The sequence below is a fragment of the Aythya ferina genome (assembly GCF_964211825.1).
Source record: "Aythya ferina genome assembly, chromosome: 1".
NCBI classification, from domain to species: Eukaryota; Metazoa; Chordata; class Aves; order Anseriformes; family Anatidae; genus Aythya; species Aythya ferina.
The window spans coordinates 61,444,904-61,469,372 of NC_140296.1; the positions used below are offsets into that span (position 1 = coordinate 61,444,904).

At 41.6% G+C, this 24,469-nt stretch overlaps 1 protein-coding gene across 3 annotated transcripts in view; it reads right to left on the reverse strand.

Moving 5' to 3' along the window:
* Positions 1 to 24,469, reverse strand: part of ARHGEF7 (Rho guanine nucleotide exchange factor 7) — a 110,085-nt gene that overhangs the window by 52,141 nt on the left and 33,475 nt on the right. For all 3 annotated transcript variants that reach the window (XM_084536336.1, XM_084536337.1, XM_084536338.1), the window contains exons 3-7: positions 18,117 to 18,201; positions 14,530 to 14,660; positions 11,830 to 12,031; positions 6,565 to 6,653; positions 193 to 287 (exon numbers count right to left, since the gene is read on the reverse strand). In XM_084536336.1, coding sequence (XP_084392462.1) covers positions 193 to 287; positions 6,565 to 6,653; positions 11,830 to 12,031; positions 14,530 to 14,660; positions 18,117 to 18,201 — 602 coding nt within the window. The remainder of the gene's footprint in view (positions 1 to 192; positions 288 to 6,564; positions 6,654 to 11,829; positions 12,032 to 14,529; positions 14,661 to 18,116; positions 18,202 to 24,469) is intronic.

Below are 24,469 nucleotides of genomic sequence, written 5' to 3' on the forward strand. Positions count from 1 at the left end.
ATCAGCCTGTCCTGATCAGCAATCAAGCAGAATAAAAGAAACTTGAAGCAGCAATCCCTGCCTCAAGGATCTCAGGGTCCACACAAGAAAACATGCATTATTCACTAAAACTGAAGCTTCAACCACATAAACCCTCCCCAGTCCCCACGTGATCTCCAGCCTTACTTTAGAAGCCAAAACAAACTCACATACTTTTCACTAGCTTGCAGTGGTCGCAGGTAGTTTGAAAGCATTGTCTGTAGCTCCTTAGCGTATTCGTTTTCTGTTTCTAATATATTTTGTAGCACCTGCAATAAATGACAATTGCTAATCGGTATTTTTTTTTTTTTTTTAAGAAATCCTTTAAAAGGCTCAACCTGTTAACAGTTTTAAAATGTACTAGAAATTACTTAGTCATTTAAAAATTTCAAAATTTAAAAGAAGGGTCCTGTATTAAAAATGTTAATATCAAGAGAAAAGCATTAAAGACTCTGTATTTATGAAACTCTCGGGAAAAATTATACACGCACACAAGCCATCCTTCAGTCACATAACAAAAAAGTGGTAACAGAAATACATTATGCTAAAGTAAATTTTAATCATAAAAGTAGAGAGCTATACAGAGTGTTCTTCCAGAGCAAGGAGTAGTTATTCCTGCCGTGTACTGCAAAACACTCAAAGAGCAGAGAATGGTAAAACACATTAGAAGTTATAAAAGAAACAATGAGCGTTGTTTTCTCAGTCTCAGTTACAACTCAGAACAACTTATCTTGCTTGCTAAGTGTTCACTGACTCAGATAGTGGAAAGGTCAGCTTATAAACACCAAATAACCATCACCTTCACTTAGCAAAATCCTTAGCCTCATTGCATTCCTTTTAAACAGGGATGCCTAAGCTTCAACTGTGAGTGCAGTAACGTACACTACCACAAGGAAATTACAAGTTTATAAGACACAGCACACACTTGCTTTTTGGCTGAATATAAATCCAACAACTGGAATACTCCCAACTACGTACAAGGAAGCATTTTACTGGGCCATCTCCAAGCAGTCTGCTTTAAGATATCCTCCGATGTATTCGCATCAAATTCTACCGTGCTTCTAGCAATAGATTAGTTTTTGTCTTCAAGAAGATAACGATCTAGCAGGGGAATCATCAGAATTAAATGCAGCTCACAGGACAGAGTAAGCTTCGAAAACTTTCTGTAATTTATTGCTCATAAGCCACATCAGAAACCTTTTCATTTTGGTGCATGCCGTATTTGTCAAGCCTACAGTAATATCTCATTTCAGCATTTATAGTAACGACTGTAATTGAGTGCATTATTCACTGTTCTAGTCAATACTCTTTCTCAGGAAATAAAAAAAAGCCATTCATTCCTAAATGCAAACCTGATGAAATAACTTTAAATAGTTCAGTATGTCAATGAAGAATTCACTGTTCCTTTCATTGGTGTCATTGATTCTGCTTATTCCTTCAATGCTTCTATTCATTTGGAGAAAGAGAGAGACCACTTTTGAGTTCATTCTTTTGTTGGAAATCTGAACCGAAGATTAAAATGTCTCCATTCTCTGCTAAACACGATGGCAGAAGAATGTCACAGAGAAAGCTATAGCTGTTAAATAGAAAACTGCAGCATGAAGTACAATATGGGTGCACAATTTATTAAAAAAAGCTAAAAACCTTTACCATTTAGACCAGAGGGAACCAAAAAAACTAAATCCATATTTGCACTGATCATAAAACAAATTAAAATCCCACTTTCTAACACAAATATAATACAAAAAAGTTGGTTGTTAAAATGGAAACCTGTAAGTACTTAGGATCCATACAATTCAAAACTAAATGCAAGATGAATCTTTTCCAGCATTGCTTTTCCTACAAAAATCTGCCAGCCAGAAGTCATTATATAGCCATTGGTTAGGAAAAGGAGACAAAACCAAGGATGAAAGTGAAATATATTGACAAAGCACTGAACACTATCAGAAAACATCCGAAGACGGGGCAGAAAAAAATTGCTAGCAATCTTGAAGGGCAGATCCATTTTTGCAGAGAGTATTTTCCACCCTTTGCTATAAACAGCTGTCTGAGGAGGCTGAAATGAAAGTTGTTTCATGTTTTAAAACTCAATTATTTTCTCATCTTATTTGGATTTTTATTTGAAGGCTTTATTTGGAATACGTAAAAGGTAGGAGGAAAAAGACTTAAAGGATGGGGAAAAAAGAATGAGAAAGCTTCAAAAGCAAAAGCAGCAACCTGGTAAGTTACTGGAATAAAGAAAATAAATGTAACTTAATAAAACTATGCTACAAAGCCTATGCAAAGCACTAGATACTGCTTTACATTATTCTAGGAGTTCACAGCACTGCACAATACTTTAGACATGCACATAGCTTTAAATGCCTCTTAAAAGGAGTTAAACCTATTTCCCTTTTTTACAAGCACAGTTTCCACTCCATACAACATTCTTTGAAAATTGTTTTTAAGAATAATCTTGCTTACACAGTTCTAAAACAGGAGTTTGTGACCTCTCGCATCCTTCCAGCTTGACTTACCTACCTCAGGACGAAGCTATGAGGATAAAACGCCTGGGCTACGCTTTGAAGCGATAAGTGCTCAGTGTTGCAAGTCAGTATTTTGGCACCAGAGCACCCTGACATTCCTCATATCCACATCTCGCCCGCGAGCTCTGATAATCACCTTTCTTCCCTTTCCTGCCTTCTGCGTGTTCTGGCTGCTGCAGGACCCCATGAGACCTCCAAGACCTTGTTTCCACAACTCCACCACAACATTTGCCCAGACAAGGCTGGGTACCAAAAGAGCAGCATTGAAGCGGCAGCTTTTACAATCCCTAACACTGATGAATGGCAGGCACAGAAAACTGAGCTCGGAGAGCACAAGCTCTCTCAATCACAGGGCATGGAAAATTCAAGCGTGGTTAACAGCTCCGTCACACAAAACCCCAGTCATCTCCCTAGGGCAAAAGCTACCACCCAAAAATGGGTGTAAGTGATCTAACACAAAGCTGATCACCTTCCACAGAGGGAGAAGAGGCAGATTTCACAGCTATGCTTGGGCACGATCCCGTAGTCCATGCCCATTTTATGGGAGCAGTAAGGCACTCAGCTGAAACATCACGTTGTTCAGCACTACCTTGATCAACACACAATTTTCCTGGGTCACAAAAATCAGAGACTGCCTTCTTAAAAACAGGCCCTGAAGAAGGGCCACGTAAATCAGCACAAAAGCATTCCGTACCTCAAGGCTCCTCAAAAATTTTCATGAACTTTGATAAATAAAAACGTTTGATCCAACTTGGAAAGCGTGACAGGCATGCTCTGTTTTCAATCACTTATCAAATACTTAAATGAAAAATGAAGTCATCCAAATGCTCCCATTAGGGAGAAAGTTGCCCGTTTTGTTACCTGCTTTTAGAACAGCTGCTTAACCTCCGGGCAGTTGCCTTGTAAGCAGAGGCAACAATTTTATTTGGGACACCAAGTTTTAAACTCCCAAGGGATTAACATGTGCCCTGTACTCTCTGCAACATCTAGTGCAAGGAGCACCTATTAAAGCACACTGAAATAAACATCTAGCTGGTCTGTATTCCCAACTTCAGATGGAGCCATGTGAATCCACAAATACAGAACATGTTTACAAGAGGGTAAAGAACAAAAAGCGGTAAAGCAGTCTCATCTTCATTAAATGCATGGTGCCATTAGCCTATGCACTCATCTTCCCAGAAGGGGAGATTAGCAGAGCCTCCCATACCCTTTCCTGAGCTACCTCTGAACTGCCTTTTGATTCTTTTTCCTCAGGCTGACCAATGCACCCACAGCTGCTGCCTGCACCACAAATCTCTCCCTAGGAAAGACAGCAATAAATAATCATGAGGTTTACGTATGGAGGAATAATACAGTCACAACTTACAGGTAGCAAGGAGTCCCAGGGTACTGGTCTCAAAACATGCAAGTCAAGAGACTTTAACACAGCTTTTAACTTAACTCAAGCTACAAACTTTCAGCTACAGTTGCTACAGGTTTATTAGGAACTGCCCTGGTCCTCCCTTAGTCTGGGCTCAATTTTGGTATCAGCACAGACTGATAGAACAACAAGCACAGGGAAGTCCCACGCCTGTGAGAAGGACCAGCTACAAGAAGCTGAAGTTGCAGCTGACATAGCAAAACAGAACAAAACCTCAACTCACCGTTCAAACTGTTTGAACATTAATCTACATATAAATATCACTACGTATTTAATAATTACTCTAAATCATTATCTTGTAGTTATATTGCAAATGCAAGCACTTATTTTTTAAGAAAATGTAGATGCCAGCTATCCTAATTTAGGGCTTAGGAACAGCAATAGGGTCTTACCTCTCTGAAACAAAGCACATGCTATAGCAAAGCCTCTCATTCTTTAAACAAAAATAACAATATGATGAGCTTAAAAATTGGGGGCATTTGCTACACTGTGTAAAAGAAGGTGAAAACAAGATAATTATCCAGTTCACTGCAAACAGACTTAAGAACACTACTCTAGGGCCATCTATACTACGATGAATGGGTCATTCTTCTACCTCATGACATAAATTATCCTCTACAGTTCATAAACAGCTAGCACTCAGACTGGGAATCTTACTACATCAGTTGAACACACCAAGGTAGTTGTACCTGAGCAAGGTGAAAAATAACCTGATTTTAAGAATATGATGGTCACCAATATCATATATTTATTTTTTTTTAATAATTTAAAACAAAAAATACAGACAACTTTAAAAGGCAGCTATGGCTAGCTGTTTCCAGAACTGGAGAGTAACTCAAGCCTCCACAATAATAAAAATAAGGTTATTCAGTGAACACAAATATAAAAAGCAAACAAAGATATTACTTCAAAATTGCATGGTCTTTTGTAACTTCACCTCCTTAGCTATGGTTTTAGGCAAATTCAAACATTTATTTCCTTTTATTTTCACTGAAGTACATTGGTACTCCAAAAATTGTTCTAAATAACTAAATAAAATTGCAACCACCAGTTTACCGGTGTCCAAAATTAATTGAATCTTGAGTTATAACTAAGCCACTGTTACTTTACCATCACATTATGTATATTTATTATTACTTTATGTAGTATTAGGACCTATCAAGAGAAATCACATTATATTTTAGGAAGATCTTTACCACTGATTTTTTTTTTAACCTAAAGAGCTGCCAATTTCCTTTGATTAAAATTTCCACATAGTTTTATAATAAATGGAAGTAAAAGCATCATTCTACCTATAGAAGCAACTAAATCCTTCTTTCATTGCATTCACTTCAGTTTACTCATAAGGAATATGTAGGCTTCTACATCTTTGCTACTACACACTACAGCAACTTTGAAAAAAGCTGACTATAAAAAAAGACTACAAAGAGATACAGTGCAAAAAATAAAAATGAAAAGCTATCGGATATTTTGTTGCTTGATATAACACAGTAAGAGCGTTACTTCCTGCAATTTGAAGGAACGGGTCTGCACAGGTATTATTCATTGTGACTAGCAGGTGGGGAATACAATAGCCAAAGAATCACAGCCCTCCATTGATTCATTAATTCATTGATGATGAATTAGGGCTGTTGGCAGAAGCACCATGTGAGTGGGGAGGAGCAGGAGCTTGCTTCAGTGTTTTCAGTTACGGCCCAACATGCAGAACTGCTCTGTTCTTCCAGGTGGTTCATGTTATTTATGCCACAACCACAAGAGATGAAAGCATAAAATGATGCTTTATGAGCCTGCTAAAAGCTGACAAATAAAGCAAACTTGAAAAAAAAGAAAACCTGGCAGTGGAACCAAAGAAAAAGGAAAGAAAAGCTTGTGCTTTCTTTTTACACCAGCAGGGAGCAGTGGTTAACAAAAAGCATCTTACTGTTTTTCCTTCGAAAAGTATTCTGTTAGTAAACAAAGGTTTCTCAAAATGGTTACAACAGGAATAAAGATAATTTGGGTATGTTTCTTACATGCATCTACTAAAGATATATGGGTACTAGACTAAAGAATCCTCGTGTATTTTTAGAGGCTGATCCTGATTCTGTACAGCTTTTGCCATGAAATCAATTGATCAGCGTAAGGACACGGTTCCCAAAGTTAATTATTGAGTTGATTTCATAAGCGTAAATACAAAGAAGGCAAATTCATTGCAGATGTTCAATGTCGTCTTCAACAAAAAGTACAAAATATTCTTTATCCTTTAAATTCAAACTTTCGTTAATTCTTGGTGATCAGGGAAGAGTGCCTGCATATTTGGGGGGGGGTGAGAGGAGAAAAGGGAAGTTAACAGCTAGCCAAGCAAGCAAAATGAGCACAATATATTACAGTAATGCATATCACTCACTTCAGACTACAATTTTGCATCACACTTAAAAAATCCATGTGTGTGATATTGCATTTAACAGCAATCCTATTTATAGAGAAGTCACAAAAACCCCTATCTAGTTTTGGCACTGAGGGTCTGTAAGACTGCCCATTTCTCTGTAGCAATACAAGCATTTAGTGAAATGAGGTTCTACTGTATATAAAAGCACACAAGGAAGAAAAAGGCTCACTCACCACATTGTAATAGCTTTTGTTGATTGCAGACGTATCGAAGCCTTTAGGTGGACTCTTCAGCGTACCTGATTTGGGGGAGACTGGCTTTTCTGAAATAAAAGGTATTTTTTGTGTGAATTCGGTGCAGTTTCATAGCTCAACACTAGAGGTCAAACAAACTGCTTTCAAATATTTTTAGTAAGATTCAATGAAAATAATGCTTCACTGACAAATGCATATATTTGTGCTTGGAATTAGTGATAAAGAATCAAAACTGTTTGTATATTCACGATGAATGACATGGTAGCCTCAATGAGGCTACCATGAGCTACAATGAGCTACTTTTTACCTTACTGCATCTCTTTTTGATCTCTGACACTTGACCTAGTGCACAACCAAGTGAAGATGCTTGTGAGACTGTATTCATCAGGACACTACGGTGTTTTGGGTTGTTTTAAATAAGCAGGATTGTCTAATATGCAAACACTTGATAAGCCTTTTAGTTGTATGTAATCCAAAAAAAAAAAAAAAAAAATCAAAACACACCTACCGAAAGTTTTACCTTTATTTTAAAAGCAAGCTGGTTTTTCAAATGCATTTTAATAAACATCCATGAATAATTTAACTTGAGTTTACCTGATACCTCAGGCCTTTAAGAATAAATTATGCAAATCTCAGAGAGCTGCCTTTACAGCAGAAGCCCAGCCAGCCACGTTAAGGGACAGCTGTGGGAAATTCCCATTTCAGTGGAGCCAACCAGGGAAACAGCATCACAAGCAGAACAGCCCACGGGGTACCAGCTCTTGCTGGACTGTGTGCTGGGTACAGTAACTGAGTGCTTCTTTGGGCTGCCCAGCTGCAGTCCCAGACATGCACCCTTGCATCCTTGCATCTCCGCAGGCAGGAGGGCTGGATGGGCTGGCAGGACCAGAGGGTTTAGCCAGCAGTCCTCAAAGGGAATGCTTAGTCCCCAGGAGCGCTCATGGGGCATCTTTACGGGGATTTTCTCTGTATTGTACTGCCACACTCCTCAAAGAAGCTATTCTAAAAATGTAGTATGGTCATAAAGCTACTAAACACGCACAAAAACACTTCTTACCACGTTCAGAGACAAGATCCTTTTAGTTAAGATCCCAGCAGCCAGAGTCAGCCATAAGCTGCCACACAGCTACTCATTTATGTATAATAGATAATGCTACACATTTATGGGGCAGTCACAGCTTGTTTCCTTGTACTGAAGGATGGAAATGATGCGGTTTGTATAAACTTGGTGATTTACTTTCATTCTCTCTGGGAGCACTCAGCTGATCCTATGATTTATAGCAACTTTCAGGTCCACCACAAACCTCGAGTGCCATTAATCACATGCCCAAAAACATGAAAGGAGAGACCAAACAGCCTGATATGCTTGGGGAAGAAGGTAAACACCCATCACTGAACTCCATCAGAATACAGATGTCCAACCCTTGTTAATCTGGCAGGAGCTGGCTGCTCATAGAATAGGGGCTCTTCTTCCAGCTACTTCGTCATCTTAAAGGGTGTAAGAACACATCTATTTCCCCAACATTGTGCTTCTGTCCTAAGCTGTTGAAGACAGGAGATTTCTGCTGAAATACACAGTTATTTCTGTTACCAGCTGTTCAGCTGAAATCAGTTATCCAGAAGAAACACAAGAACAAATTCAGGTTTAAAAAGAGGAAAGAAAAAAGCATCACACATTAGAGCCATTTTGCCTGAACAGCCATCATCAACGCTCAGCTTTTAAAATGCAAAGGCCATTTCTGTTGTAGAAACACAGAATCAGACACAGCAAATCAGTCCATCTGTCTGTCACGTCTGGTATCCTGCCTCCGAGCCCTGCCTGGCTTCACAAGGAGCAGTAAGACAGTCTTGTTGCAAGGAGCTTATTACACAGCGCATCACAGAGGAGAAAACCCTGATCTTGCATATAAGGAATCACTTCCTCAGCAAAAAAAAAAAAAACAAGATAAGTGTCACTTATCACCCTGCACAAGAGAACAGAGTACTTGCACAAGCATACAGCATAATTCTGTCAACGTTTCAAGCAGGTGTCACCCCAATCAAAATGCTGGGAACACGTAAAGGTCTCCAATCAGGGAATCCACAGGTTTCAGAAGCATTAGCAAGGCCCTGGCACCTTGCCTGCTCCAACACAAGCGCCGTTCCTCAAAGCACTGCGAGCTGCAGCTTCCCAAGTGTGACCTAAGCCAGACACCCGGCTTTCCCATACAACAGCCTCTTCCTTCTGCCTGCTTTTCTCCTCATCCCAGTGTAAACCTGTCCCATTAGTGCTGAAAACGCGGCAAGAACATGTACAGCACACAAGCAGATCCAAACCAAACAAGCACCTGCTCAAGTACTGGTCTCATCTATTCTTGCCTGTAGAACAGCACTTGACAAGAGAACAAAATATCCCTCCAAGCGTGCATGGGTGGGGAGAAGAAAAGCAGCACTTTCCTTTCTTTTTTTTCTTAATTATTTTTAAAGCTGAAAGGGTGTTTGTCCTTCCCTTGAGCACCACAGGATGGGACCAGCAGATACACTTTACTCTTCCACTATACCCTGCCTTTTCCCATGACCTGATTTATTGGTTTATTTTAAAGCCATCCAAGTAGAAGAACTATTAACACTGATGTGCGCTGGGCCTGCTACCAACAGAACCGCCAGGAGAGCCTGACAGAAGAGAAGCAAGACAGTAATCAAACATGAATTTCATTGAAGAGTTAGAAAACAATGTTTGCAAAACCAAATGTCTTTTTTTTCAAAGCTGTATCATCATCTGCATAGTTGTGCCATTTAAAGGGGTTACAATGTTAATACCCAGAAAGTCACCGTGTAATGTTTTGTTATTGTTTTTTAAACTGATTAGCTAATAGCAGTCGCTATATAAGTGCTTCCCAGCTTGGCCAAATGCTAGTCTTTTCCTAAGGTAACTCTCAAAGTCTCCAAACCTCTCTACTGTGCAAGCCAGAAGCAGCATTACAAGGTAAGACCCCACCTAAACCTTAAGATTCCCCCCCTGCTCTATGTAAGAAATAAAAACTCATTAAGGCCACACTGTCAAATACCTAAATCTTCTACCCTGTCACGTGGAACATAACAGCAGCATGAAGATTTGGGAAAAAAGTATTTCAAAATACTTCTTGACTAGCAATCAAAAAACACTTAGAAAAGCAAGGTGTTACACGGCTTGAGAAGGGAACTGTAAGCATGCTCACGGAAGATGCAGAGAGAAATGGACCATCTTCCTTTGATCCTTACAGTGTAGGCATATACCTGAAAAGCCACTATGACTACAGTTTCGCTCTTTTATTTGGAAATTTGATCATAAGCACAGAATTTCAAGCAAATCCTCTTTTATCCATTCCAGAGAAGAGAAAGAGTCAACAGCAAAATAAGTTTGAGATGGGAAAGGATTTTTATTTCCCCTGAATTTACAGTCATTTTTCAGCCTAAGAAAACTAAACACCATACTTTGCTTAAAAAGCTCATTATCTTTTCTACAACCACTCGTAACGAGCATCATGCACGTGGCACCGTTCTTTCTGTGCTGGCACTACTTGAACCAAGTGCATGTTCCCTTACTCAGGAGGAAGTGAGCACACGGGAGTGCTCCAGGAAGGCGAGCAGTCTCACAGAAACCAGAGGGAGCTAGCCCTTGTAGCACTGGGAACGTGCCTACAGAGCACAGGGAGAGGAAGAGCTTAGCAGCAAACTCTTCTGATGGTGAGAAGTCGAAGTTAAACCTGGGAGCAGCTCCTCTCAGCCCCAGGGAATCAGGCATCAGGCAGGGTTGCGAGGACTGGCAAGAATCCAAGTGCACTTGGTACTAACCTTGGCCTCACAGCTTTCCTGCTTAGGAAAGTTACTTTACCCAGTGAAGTATACTTGAAAGACTAAAATAACCTCAGCTTCAGTTGCTGGCAGCTTTTGGTTCTCTTATATTCACTGCTAAAAGCTGCTTCCATTCTGGAGCCTTGCTGCTGACCCAGGTTCAGGAGTCAGGCGACATCAGAACTGATGAAATCCAAACAAAGTCTCCCCAACAATGTTTTAGATGAGTAACAATGGGAATAGATATTCAGCCCGTTTGCTGCAAAAGGCTGCTGCAAAACTGCAGACAAGAAGAAGCATGCTTTGGGAATTGTTTTTCAGGATAAGCCCCATCTGAGAGACCTCTGAAGAACATTAAAGCTAAGTCTTTATATCCTGACTACGCCTAAGAGGATCTAGTTGACAATGACAGAGACACACAGATCTAAGAGCCCAGCACTCTGCAAACAGGGACTGTAGGCAGCATAACAAGGTGGAAGTAAGATAATGCAAGTGGGAAAGAAAGAACAAGTTTAAAAATTGAATTTTAACCTCTCAGCTTGAGTTAGCAACCAAGCATCTGTCTGGCTGCCTAAAAAAAGTTATGCCAATGTTTTTAGCATGGCCATGAAGAGGTGTTTTCATTGGAGCTATGACAAGGTACAGAGTGGTAAAGCTTCTCAGAGCTCATGGGTAGTTACAAGAGCAAAAGGGATGTCCCCAGTCTCTGAAAGCAGAGACAGGGAAGAGACAAACAGTAGATTGCATCACCCACATCAACATCCTGGTAGATTAAAAAACATGGTTAGTTACATGGTTGTGAAGATGACATTTACAGACGGCACCTTCACTATGTGATTTTCAGGGTAATTTTTGGTGTAAGAGTGCAGCCTGAACAAAAAAAGGGGAAGGTATGTGAACAATAAAGGGAAAAGTTATCACAAATACTTTACCTTACGAAGCTGTCTCTAATCTAACAGTAGATTTTGCTATAATTCAGGATATTTCCTGCAGGAGTCATTTGCTTCCATTTGCTTCAAAGTACTAGAACTGTGTAGGTTTGGGGTTTTCTGTGGGGGAGGTGGCTGGGGTGGCAGGAAATCCCACACTATTTAAGCCCAAAGTACCAACTCAAAGCACATCAGTGTCAGAGCCAGCGTCTCGCATTCTAGAAATTCAGACTGAAGAAGTCACAGCAGCCCAACTGCAACCGACAGACGGCAAAAGGACGTGGGAGTTCTCTGCAAGCTTCGTGTTTCCTCAAAACCCCTACAGCACTCTTTATAGTGAGCTGGGGGAGGAGTACAAGTTCCTAAGCCCTAATGATTTCCGTGAATGAAGGTCAGTAAATGCAGTCAAGCTTAAATAAGAAACATTAGTTCTTAATCAGTCCCAACTACCCACCTCCATGCAAAACAGAGTTGTATAAATACACCCTCCTTCAGAACTCACCATTGGATTTTATTTCTCGTACGTAATTGCTTGGAAACCACCCTGTTTTGCCATTCAGAGTTCCTTCCCACCAGCCTCCTTCTTCCACTCTTGTAACGTGAATAATATCGCCTTTTGAAATAGAAAGTTCATCTTCATTCGTCTGTTGAAAATTAAATTTCGCTCTCACCACCAACTGATGGTTGCTGTTATCTGTCATGTCCTAGAAAGGATAAAAATGGATAACTTTAGATATTTAAACAATTATTTCATGAACAAACAAACATGCATAGAATTAAAATAGTGTGTGTGTGCATGTGCCAGCCCTCTCCCCGCACACATTTTTATTCTAAGGATTTGCAAGGATGATTTGCCATTCCTGGTGCCTCTGATGTTTATATCCATGGATTTCTACCAGTCCCAGGTGCATATCGTCTTATTACAGCTCCTTCAAATCAGAAGCAGGTAAACAGAGCTAAAAAACGAGACTAAATCTTACTCTCAACAAACAAACAAAAACCCACAATTTCTATTTTCTGTATAAACTGAAACTGCCCTTGGCAACTAAAAAGGCATAACAGCTTTACATCAGAGAGTTTTCTAACCCATTCTGGACTGGGAATAGTTGTACTGAGTTAGGTTTAACTCAAAACCTCTAATTCTGGACAGCGGAGAGCTTGCAGCTTCCCCCCTGCCAATAATGGATCGTGTTGGAAGGTTCCACACTGGGACATGCACGTCAGTGCTCTGCCCATGCATGAAAACGGTGCTCTTCCCCAAAACCTAAGAATCAGTTCAATAATTGAGTACTTTTAAGTACTTTGTGCCATACTCACAAATCATTTGCCACAACGTTAGCACAGGTGCAAGTCTGAAGCACGTCAGACATGCAGCTGCCCATACACATGCTCATTCCCTGTCAAAAATGTGAAGGCAGTTCATGGCTCTGTAATAACTAAATGCTAACAGCTACTCTAACAAGTCTTTCAAAGGAATGGTGTTCAAACTTGGCATTTTATTCTTGGATTTCTGTATTTCTCTACTTCATTTAATGAGAATTAGGACTAACTGCTACGTTAAAATAGCTAAAAAAAGCTAAATACATGAACAGCTTTAAATAATCCAAACACAAACCACTGCATTGTAACCAAGAGAACAAGACTACTAATCATGCCTGTCTTTACTACAAGTAAGGCCTACTTATAACCAAAATAAAAGTAATTTAAGTGAGAAAACAACTGTAAGCGATCCTAGTCAGCCATCCAGGTAAGAGATTTTCACTTACACGCTGGCTGTATACTTGAGGTGATTAAAATATCTGCTGTGTAATGTCATTAGAATCATACTACATGTCAGCTCAGTTGATATTCACAGCAATTATGTTATTGTATCACATCTCAATTTAACAATCAGACTGTTAGTGGCTGAGAAACTGTAGGAAAATGAGGGCAAATGAAACACTGAAAATACACAGAAAGCCCCAGGATACCGCAAGTCACAAACCATCTGACAGTGGCATAGATCCAGTTAAGTGTCTCCGCCTTAGTCTGTGCTTGCACATCACGCGTTCTCATCTATTACAATTGCTCAACAAGAAAACTCATTTTGCCTTCATAAACAGTAAAAAGCCACGAAATAGACAACAACATTGCATAGTGACAACAGCTACAGCCCATTCCCTTTCTCAGGCTCTCCAGCAGAACCAACTGAGTAACAACTGGTAAGAACTGTTCCCAACTGATCATCTACAGCAACAAAACCAAACCAAGTATTTTCTTGGTGTTGGTCACTAATTCTCTTCTCCTTGCTCTAGCATTTTTCCACCCCTTTGTAACCATCTACAAAGCTGCTCAAGTCACTAGGTTGATACAAACACTTCAATTTCATTATTTCAGTGATCCAGTTAACAGCTGGTCTCACATGGTTTCACCAGCAAAACGGAGTGGGTGGCGAACAACAGAGTGGGAGCTGGAATTAGTGGCCTAGGGCAAGAACTTGCATGGGCCCTGCTACCAGAGAAAACACGTCAAACCACACCTAAGAAAATTTAAGCAGAGCACTGTGGTAAGGTTCCGCATAGCAATCATCACATAGTTCAAAAATGCCTCCCCTAAACATGAAAAAAGCAGTTTACAGTAGGGGTCTGAACCCTTCCTATAAACCTTTTAGTTGCTAAAAGCACCTTTCACCAGTTATTTTCAGTGCAGTAGTCCACCTTGATTTCAGCTGCACTGTGAAACAACTGCCCGTGCCACCCAGTTACCCGAAAGCTATTTGGAGGATTCACCTTGAAACCTAGCAGCAAAGAAGAATAACTACCAGTACTACCAACACGAGAAGTACTACTCTTGCTGAGGTTTCATCCCTAAACTCATTAAGTCAGTATAGCTGAAGATGAACATGAGATTTTGCCTTTATAAGAGTAAGTCCTTACACTTCAGAAGTAATTTCTGGAAAAACACTCCATATGCAGACAACATGGAATGGTAAATGAGGGAGGTAAAAAAAAAAAAAACAATAACAAAATACCTAAAAGTTCTCAGAAAAGTTGCATGTATTTTGGAACGTAAACAAGCTGTAAAAATAGAACTTCGCAGTCTTGAACTACAGAGGTGAAAGAGAGCAAACACAGTCAACAGTTGTTTGCTACGCTATTGTTTACTTATCAATTTAGTAAAAAAGAAAAAACACACCTCAGCATGTTTCAGTTCCAGAACTTACCAGACTCCGATATTGTCCCTGAAAGAGCTTCGAAGTTCTACTGTGTAAAGACTGCGACCCCAGAGAATCAAAAGACTTTATCCGATGAGATGAGGGACGTGCACATACAGAGTCGCTGCCCAGCCCAATGTCTGGAGAAGGAAGAAAAAGCAAATGTCAGAATTTGACAGATTTGCATACAGCTTTCTGCCCACTCCTGAAACGCTCACGTACTTAAAGCAGATTCGAAGTATCCGTGGTTGCTCAATAATTCAAGATTTTAAGAAAATTAAGCAATAGTATGAACTGAAACCCAGAGCCACTGTCTGTTTCTTCCACGTACAGACAGGAAAACAGTCTGAGCTATTTAGGAAGAGGAGGGTTAGGATTGTGTTTCTCCATTCCTACCCACTACCAGTCTATTTAAAGGTAATTAACCAACATCGTTTTAGCTAGTGGCCAAGACATTTGAATGCAGAAAGCTTGCTTGAAGTAAAGCCAGCCACATCTGTTTCTTAATTCTTCCCCCCAACCACGGCCATCTCCCTCTCAATTAAGACATTCTTTCCACCGTCTTCCTACGGCCCTCTCTCCCGTCCTTTTTGCCAGCTCAGCTACTTCTTCTCTGAGGGCAAGGGGGAAGAAAGGGGCAGAAAGGAAGCAAGCTGCTCGCTTGGAACAAGGAATACCTCACCCCCTGCAACTTCTCCCCATTTCCACTTGCCCCTCTCACAAAAAGCTTGAGGAGTTCACCCAAAGGGCTGACAGCGAGGGGGCAGCAGGGCCCAGGCCACCACCCCAGCTGGGAGCGGGGCAGTGCAGGCCCAGCAAGGCCTGTGTGTGACAAGTTGATCCTTTTCCTCATGTTTTCCATACCCAAGGATGTTATTTAGTGGGCTTCTAAGCTTCAAAGAGCCCTGAAAGCAACACAGCAATGTCACTCTGCCTAGTGACATTCAGGTTTGGGACGAGCCAAGTCTCCCACCTGCTCTCCTGGCTTTTATGCCCCTTAATCTTTCCTAGCAGCTCGCTGTGTCTCCCATCACTTGACCTGGATCAGAGGTACACAGAGACAAACGCATTCTCCTACTGTCGCTTTCATACTAAGGCAAACAATGGTTACACAATCCTAGTTATTCTGGGTGAAAGAAGCAACACACACAGGTTCAGCTCCATAAAGAGACTGGTGAACAAAGTACATCTGCTGCTCCGTGGCACATCCGAAGGGACAACTCGATTAACCCGCAAGAGAAAGCCTTCCAGCCTCAGCACAGCATCCAACAGCAGCCGAGGTGCAGCAGAAGGGTGAGAGTGACACGGGCAATGAGGACAGAAGGGAAATGTTGGCAAAGGATGCTCAGCCACTGCAGGGTTGCAGCAAACACCTTCCTCACATGCATCCTTAAGTGAGTCATTATTATGCTCCAAAAAGCATTATCCTTCAGGAAATACATGGAGATGAACTCCCTAGTCAAATGGTGTGATATTAGAACTATTCATCCTCACTTGCATATTTCATATGGGTAGTATCATTACACACTGAAGTCATAAAAAAACTCACACTTTGAACTTGCTTTCTTAAAAGCATTTGAAGGGCACTGCATTAATATAAACACTGCTGATTTGATTATAGTCCATACAAAAAAAACAGGCATCTTTTTTCTTTTTTCAAAAGCTTTATTTCATTCATCTTTTTTTTTTTTTTTTTTTTTTTTTTTTATAAAATGTTTAGAGAGAAATGAGACTAGGTCATGGCCTTCATTTGTAAATCATACCATTATGGTTAATTCCAGTGCTCCCCAAAGCTTTCAAGTTGTAGTAGTAAGAGAGCCATGAAGAACTGACAGAACTTCAGGATTAAAAGTAACCTGAAACATCGCCATGCCCATTTTGTTATGGTTCCTGTCTGCGGTCAAGTAGGAGAAGAGACACACCACCAAATCCAACATTAAACCTAGGGGCAGTTCACCCAGGAAAAGAGCATGAGGTTTATTCACTGTGGCGTGTTCCAGCTTCTGGGCAACCATAAAATGCTCTACGTAAAAATCGCTTAAGCATGGCCTGATTTCCAGTGTTTTCTGTTTTACAACAGCACAACTAATATGCCACCACAAGAGCACCTTTTGAGGCTTGAATTATAAACTGCCTCTGTACAACCTGAAAAGAAAAAATATCACAAACAAACCACACAAATTGCAAGTGTTTTTACCAATAAGTAGTAATAATAATTTACAAGTATTATTTAGACACTTTGATAGACTTTAAGGGCTTCCAGACTCCACGTATCCACTAAAGTTTCCATTCAAATACCAAATAAACATGTTACATGATTTTTCTCAGTGGCATTATTGTCAGGGGGAAAAAAAAAGAAATCATCTCTGCTGCCAAAAACTGAAGAATCTTGACTGGCAATAGGGTTTGCATGTTAGGGAAATACAGGATTTCGTAGTTTTCACAGAACTTTCACACTTCCATCCAATGATTTCCAGTGTTTGTAACACCTTCTCTTCCTCTCCATGGTCTTCAATTTCCCTACACCAATTCTCTTCCCCTTATTTGTCTAGTAAAAGCAACTGGTACCTCGGTCCTATCCTCTCCAAAGTAAAAGAACCTGATGGAGGGAACACATTTAATATCCTTTCATCACGCTTCAGGCTCATTACTCACGCTCCTCCCTTCACAAAAAGATTCATCTCAGAAGAATCTGCACATGCCTGACATTTCTGCAGACTCAGATCTGAAAGTCATCTTCCAATACTACACTAGGGAGGTAGGGTCTAAAATGCCTTTGACAGAGTCCCCAGTTAAAATTGTTTGGAAGTACAGTTGGTCAGGAAGATTTATGCAGCTCTGCTTGCTTCTAGGAATGAGGCAACAACACAGTTTGCTTGCATGTGGTTTTGATTCTTGGTTTCCATACCAACAGCAACACCTCCCTCCCCCCATGAAAGGGATCAGTTGGGGTCCTCCCTAAGGCCAGCTGCAATTGTGACTTTGGGATGTGGATATTAGTCTACTGATGTCTGGACCAAACAGCTGCACTCGTCCCTCTCTCCTAAAGACTGCTATGGGTCAGCATGCTGTAGCAGCTTTAAAGATGTAAAGTAACGATCTACATTTCCACTTGAAGTTGAGATGACAGGCAGCATCTTCAACTGGCCTAAGTAACTTCAAAGAAATCCGTGGTACTGCTCCATGCCCACTCACTACAACTAAGAATTCAACTGGGGAAGTCGCTCCTAAGGGGTATTTTCTGATGCTAGAAATAAATAAATAAATCCATTTTCTAATGGACCAAAGGAGGACTATAAAAGAAAAAACATAGTTATAACACTAACAAACAATAGGTTCTTTTTTTTTTTTTTTTTTTAAGAATTATTGCCAGCTAGAAGGTTCAGTCTTTGGCCCACAGCAAAACTTTCTTCTGAAGAAGAAACTGGAGAACCCAGACAGGCTGCTGCTAAAATCTTAATAGAGTGCAACGAAGAAACTCTTCTAAAATGCTGCAGAGCTTCTTTTTATCTGAAGTATAGGAACAGGCATAAATGTACACTGATGCAAGTTGAAGACAAGTTAGGAGAGCAAAGTAAAGAGTGAACTGTACTTACCTGCAGTTACCTTGTTTAACGCAACTAGAGAGCTGAGAACTTTGCTGAAGTTCTGTCCCTGATACAGATCATTTGCATCAAAAGTCTGAAAAGAAAAGAGCATACATTAAGTCCTAGAAACAAGCCTTTAAACTGAGCGCATCTATCATCATCACGATGATTAAGGTGATCAGTCTTCCAGTGGCTGTCATGGATCAGTTATAATGTGGGGGGGTTTCCCCCCTTTTTTCAGTTTTACAACTTGTTTTTTAAATAGAAAGAAAAAACACAGAAACAACTGCATTTGATTAAAAAAAAAAGAAAAAAAAAGAAAGTGTCATTTAAACTACAGGAAAGCTGAATAAAATGCCATCATCACAAGAGAGCACCTATCCTCAGACATTTTGGCCAACCAAGTCACCTGGTAGCATTCAAAGCACTGCATTACTCTCAGCACGTTCTTCTTTTTCTGTAAGTAGCTCACAGCCATCCTACCTGATTGTCCATACAATGCTTTTATAAATATCATAACGTACTTGCCACCTCTTTATTCTACAAGGCAGAGGAATACTGCATTTCTTAAGAGTTAATGAATCTTACGTTGCTGGATAGGTTAGATGAAGAATGATGTTCGGGAAGGGGAGGAGTAAAAGGTGAAGGTATTTCACTTGATTTAATTTTTAACTGTGGTAAGCAGATCCAAACCTCAAACTATCTCTTAGAAAACACACCAGTAGCTTTCAAGCACTGGGTGATGACATTGAACATCTGGATTTTTGAGGGGAAGGGAAAAAAAGAAAAGAGACCCATAATATTTGCCTGAGGCAATGGAAACACTCATCCACCATCTCAAGAAAATCGCTCTCGCAGCAGATTGTGCACAGGTTGAAAGGAGTCGCACTATTCCCTTGTGCAAGATTAAAAGAGGACAGCAAAAAAGGCTGCTATTACAGTTGTTCCAGCTGATTTAAGAAACAGAAAGATTCAGTTTCCTGCAGCGTCACAGCTTTTATCTAAAAAAAAGAGTCAACAACAAGTGGGTTATTTTCCTGGCAAGACCCAGCCCGCAGGCACTACCACGGGATGCCTGCAGTGCGGAAGGCAGCCGGCAGGGGCAGGACAGGAAAAGGCTCCATCCCCAGAGAGAGGGGCACAGGAAGGCTGCGACGAGAAGGGGAGCTTGGTTAAAACAAGAGTAGGGAAAACTTTCATGGAATTTATCTAAAGTAGCCACCTAAGGGACTGACAGACCAGTTGCGACCTGTTGTGTTATCCGCTAACAACAGTGGAGCAGCTTTAGGGAACATTTAAGCGACAGACTTATTCAATAAAGGGGGAAAAAAAGGTTTCCCAAAGAATTCACTCTATTCTTGCACCAAGCCACTATTGCTCGCACAAAGTCAGTCCTAATTATTTCATCAAGTTTCACCGGGCTACAGATAATTTCAGGAGTATTCATATTTATTTGAAGCTGTAAGGATAAAGTAGAGGGACCAGGGAATTGCCCTGATGTGGGCTCTGTAACAGACTCTCACAATCACAGAAAGGTTGGAAGAAACCTTAAAGATCACCCAGTTCCACCCCCCTGCCATGGGCAGGGACACCTCCCACCAGCCCAGGCTGCCCAAAGCCCCATCCAGCCTGGCCTTGAACACCTCCAGGGATGGGGCAGCCACAGCGTCTCTGGGCAGCCTGTGCCAGGGCCTCACCACCCATAGGTGTCAATTCTTTTCCAGAAACACAGGCAATTATTTTAAAACGCACACAAGCACGATAAGTAAATAGCTTAAGTGACAACAGAACTTAAAAGCCTCACTCACATGGAAAAACAGGCTGATGAGCAGTGGTTAAATTGATCTAATTGGAACAAAGAAAGCTCCTATGGAAGAAGCAAGCAACAGGAGCTTATAGTTTTCATTGCTCACTATATGCTCACTGTGGCAGTTCTTAAACTAGCAAACAAAGAACGAACAGAATCACAAAATAGCAGCTCTGATCCTAAAAAAAAGGACATATGAGAGTCAAGTGCTTGTGCAGACTCCAGAATTGGTCAGAAAGGCACCAAAAAGCTGGGAGAGAACTATCAAAAAGGAGTATTTAAGATAATATTATAAGCTCTAGCTTAAAACTCAGTGCTACCAACACTGATAATAGTTATCTTAGATAGATTTAAGCTCACCTTCATTCTGAACTCGGACTCAGCGGAGCGCTCTCCCGGGCAGGCTAACCGGAGCACAACAGGACGCGGGCGCGCCTGGCTTCCTGCTGAGCTGGGCTAGGAGGGACCCGAGAAGGAGGTGAGCGGGCTCTCCGACACGCTGGGGGCCATAAAAAGGCCTGGATCCAGGGCATGCGCCCAGCCTGCTGCCTCCTCGCAGGAAACAGCAGCACAATGAGAGGATACGAGAACCGTCTGCTTCCCCGCGGGGCCGGGCAGGGCCAGCGTGACAGGAAGCCACCCGCAGCACCGTCCCGGCCAGGATGCCATTAATAGCTTTTAATAAAAGGAAGGGGGCCAGGACACCCTCCAGAGGGGCTTTGTAGTGCTGTGACAAATGCTTAAGGATAAACTGATGGAGAGATAAAGGAGGATGGAAAAACCGCAGGTGCTCTGAACTTGTGAGGCTGCTGCGCATCAACACCGAGTTCAAATCCTTGATTATAAATATCTTGTGTCCAAAAAGAGACAAAACACCCACAACAAACATCCTCCTTCTATTTTCGGGCAGATTTGCTGGTTTCACAAGGCATCCAAAGCCTCTCCAACTGAGTAAAATCATCTCAAGATGTTTTCAGAAGAGCTTAAGGGGAATTGCTGGAGAAAAAAAGATTTCATTCCGGGTTTTCGGCAGAAGTCAGACTGGTATGTGGTTTGTTGCCTTCATTCTGGCACCTAAAAGCAGGTCTGCTGGGAGAGCTGACCCTTTAAAACATCCTGGCTGGACCTGAGAGTGTCATTTGGGAACTCCTCTGCTCAGCATTGCTGGACAACACCAGCACGCCAATATCCCAGGCACGGACTGCACTCTACAAGCAGACCAGACCACAACCCTCAGAAGCTGCCTTCCCCCTCCATACCCCCAGTTCTCAGTGTACGAGCCTGGCTCCCTGTAACTACACCTGTGTTTTCTGCCCTGAGGACTTCAGCAGGAGGCAAACTGTGTTGGCAAGGATGTCCTGACCTCTTCTGGGTGATGCATGAAACATTAAACGTGGTCACGTATCAGTGGCAGCAAATACCTACAGGAAGATGCACGTTGGAAGGCAATTCCTCATTTGTAATTGCTTCAAGAGCTATTAATTAGACAGTTTTAAAATTCATTACATATGAGCTATATTGATTTTTCCATTTCTGACATTTCTTCACCACCACACTGAAACACCTCGGAGATGCATTTCATCCCCGTCATGTTCTGCAGCTACCAGACCCATCCTCTCATTTCAGAGCACAGCTGACTCCTGCCTGTGCCCATTTAAACTCCAGCACATTAAAAACAGTCATGGCAATACACTCGGGTCAGCCTACGGCACTTGAACTGCTCACCCTCTGGGGGTGGAAATCTGTTCAGAAGGTGGTTATGAGCTGCTGCTGATGAATTAAAACCAATAAATACCCGTCCTTCACATCCCTGCAACAAGCAGTGCCTTCTGAAGTGACAAAAACATTAACAGAGGAACATGTGAAAGAACAGGTAAAGAGGAAAATAAGGTCAAGAATGCATCTGGTGAGAGCAAACCCAGGCATGCCAAAAGCCTGCAGCAAGCACTGATTTTTCTTCAAACTCTCCACTTCCAAGTCCTCAGGCATCCTTTATCGTACTGTGCTTCTTCCCTTTTAGCCCACAAAGTCAGAAGCTGGTCACGGTGGAAATATTCTCAAAATACCATGTCTCCAATGAGAAGCTGGGGACAGGAAAAACTGGGGGCTGGTTGAGACAAGCTGCTGGGCAGGCACTTTTTCATCACCTAGGTCCACCAGCAGATTGAAGATGAGTGGAACCCTTAAACCATCACAGCACCAGCTGTCATTGTAAGAAAAGTTCACAAAATGGTTAACAGAAAAATGAGAAGATTTTTTTAAATAAGCATTTTATTGCTAGAGTGGTACCCCGAATAACCACACATACCATATTCCAAGCAGATATTAGCATCTTAAGCACCTGACAGAAATAGATGGCAGCTTCCTTTAAAGCCCTGCACTGGGAATCACAGCAGCTGAGGAGCTGCCCCGTGAAGAGCCCAGATATCTGCGTAGCACAGATTGGGCTGCCCTGCTCGCCTCGCCAGCCGGCCCCAAAGCAAGCTGCAACCCCGGGGCTGAGCGCACAAAACCAGCCGGAGGCTTTCCAGCTCAGCCTGGTGGCCTAGGGCCCCTTGTGGGAAAGATTACAAGCACGTTGGCTCGCTCAGCCGGCGGAAACGAGAGGAAATGAGCAGGGTCTCGCGGCGTCACCTGCCGAGTCTGGCAGCGGCCGGCATGACCGCAGGGAATGCGTCATCCCACCTGGCCCTGGCGGGCAGGCTGCGGAGCTTTTGGCCACGGGAGAGCCAAGAAACGAGGGGCAGGAAAAAAACAACAGCTCTGTTACAAAATGGTGACCTCCTTCGCAAATATTAGGAACCTCCTGGTCCTCCACCCCACTCGCCCTGTGTATTTCTGCCCCTACAGCAGCTGGCAAGGGGCAGCCAGGAGTGCTGTTCCCTTTGCACCTTCCTGTGATCACGCCTAACACGGCCAGGCTGGGGAGGAGATGCCATCGGTAAGCCCACAGGCAAAGCACGGACTGATGTCTTTGTTCCTTCCAGCATCAGGTCAGCTGTGAGTGTGCTGGGTCTCATTCAGCTCTTCTGCAGCAGCCGGCTCCGAGTAGGGAATTATCATCTGAAAGCTGCGGCAGCAAGAGGAAAGATAAGAAAAGCGGGGAGCTATGACAACAGGGAGGAAGGAAAGGGGATGGGGGAGGAGAGATGATTACAAGTGTTCTGGAAATTGGTACGAAGCACGCTGTTTCCCAAATCATAATGCACAGCACAAGGGAAAGCTCAAGAAAATAATACATTGCTTTTAATTTTTAGAACAAGACAAATAACTGGGAAAACAGATCTGCAGTGCAGGATGTGTGTGACCTGGGAACAGTTTGCAAGGGAAATTAAAACTCTTTGGTGTATATATGCAAAGAATATATAAAGATTCAGAGATCTGGAATTAAATTCATTGCTCATAAAACTCTTCCTCAAAACCAAAAACTTAATTATATTAAGAACACCTAAAAAGCTCAGATTTCAATAATGAATAGTGCTTTAAAAACCTAACACATTATGTACTAAAGCAGGCACAACCCAAATTCAAAGCATATATGGAAGTTTGCAGTGTGCGCATGTGTGCACATACCTGAATCCCAATACACATCTACAACACGAATTTGAAGAGGACAAAGGTTAAAAAAACATCAGTAGAGTGCCCAAAGATGTACTAAAGCCTTTCATCTCCAAGATTTCTCCCCCCAAAGCCAGCTGCATCAAAGCACTAATGCAGAGCATTCACTTCAAACAACATTTTTGCCATTGCTTCAAAGTCACCACCTAAGCTTTCCTAAAGTTAAACACATACGACTTACTTGTCATGAACCCCAGAAAAATGACGTGGAAAAACATCCACACAAAGATACCAGGCTCCTTTCTGGAAGGGGGTTGTACAATTGGAGGGGCTTTCTGAAGTTGTTTTTAGGATGTGACACAGCAAGTTAGCATCCTCAGATGAATTCTGGAAGGGCTTTCTTTAGCAAGAAAGTTACAGAGTTTTGTATTTTAAGCTACAGGCTTTTAATAGCAGCAAAACAATATGCAATTACAGAGAGAAAAGTGTTTGCAACACCTGCATTTGTATTTTTATTCAAGAAAAAAAAAAGAAGTTTGTTCCAAATTTCTACTTGTACAACAAGAACTACACCTATCACATTTTCATCCTAACTTGCTTTAAAATTGCTTTGTAGGTTTTCAATCTGACAGATAATACCAGACATGATAAACTCACTTGCCACTGGAAGAAAAAAAAAAAAAAAAAAGACATTTAGTGACATATTAGTAAGTGATTGAGCACTAAGGGCTTAAAATTCACATTCTTGGAACTCCGGGCAAAAATAAAAGCCGATGAAATGAAGTTACCAAACATAAAATTTGATCAGGACACCAAAGCTGAGATTTCTCGGCGATTTCCAACACAACAGCTCACACTGACTTGTTCAGCTGGAACAAAGCAATAGCATAAGCACCTCCTAGTGTTCATGCAGAGAGGGATCTCAACTGGGAAAAAAGAAACATTTCCTGAGGAAGATCCAGCCCTGTAAAACTCACCTTTCTTTCTGACACATATA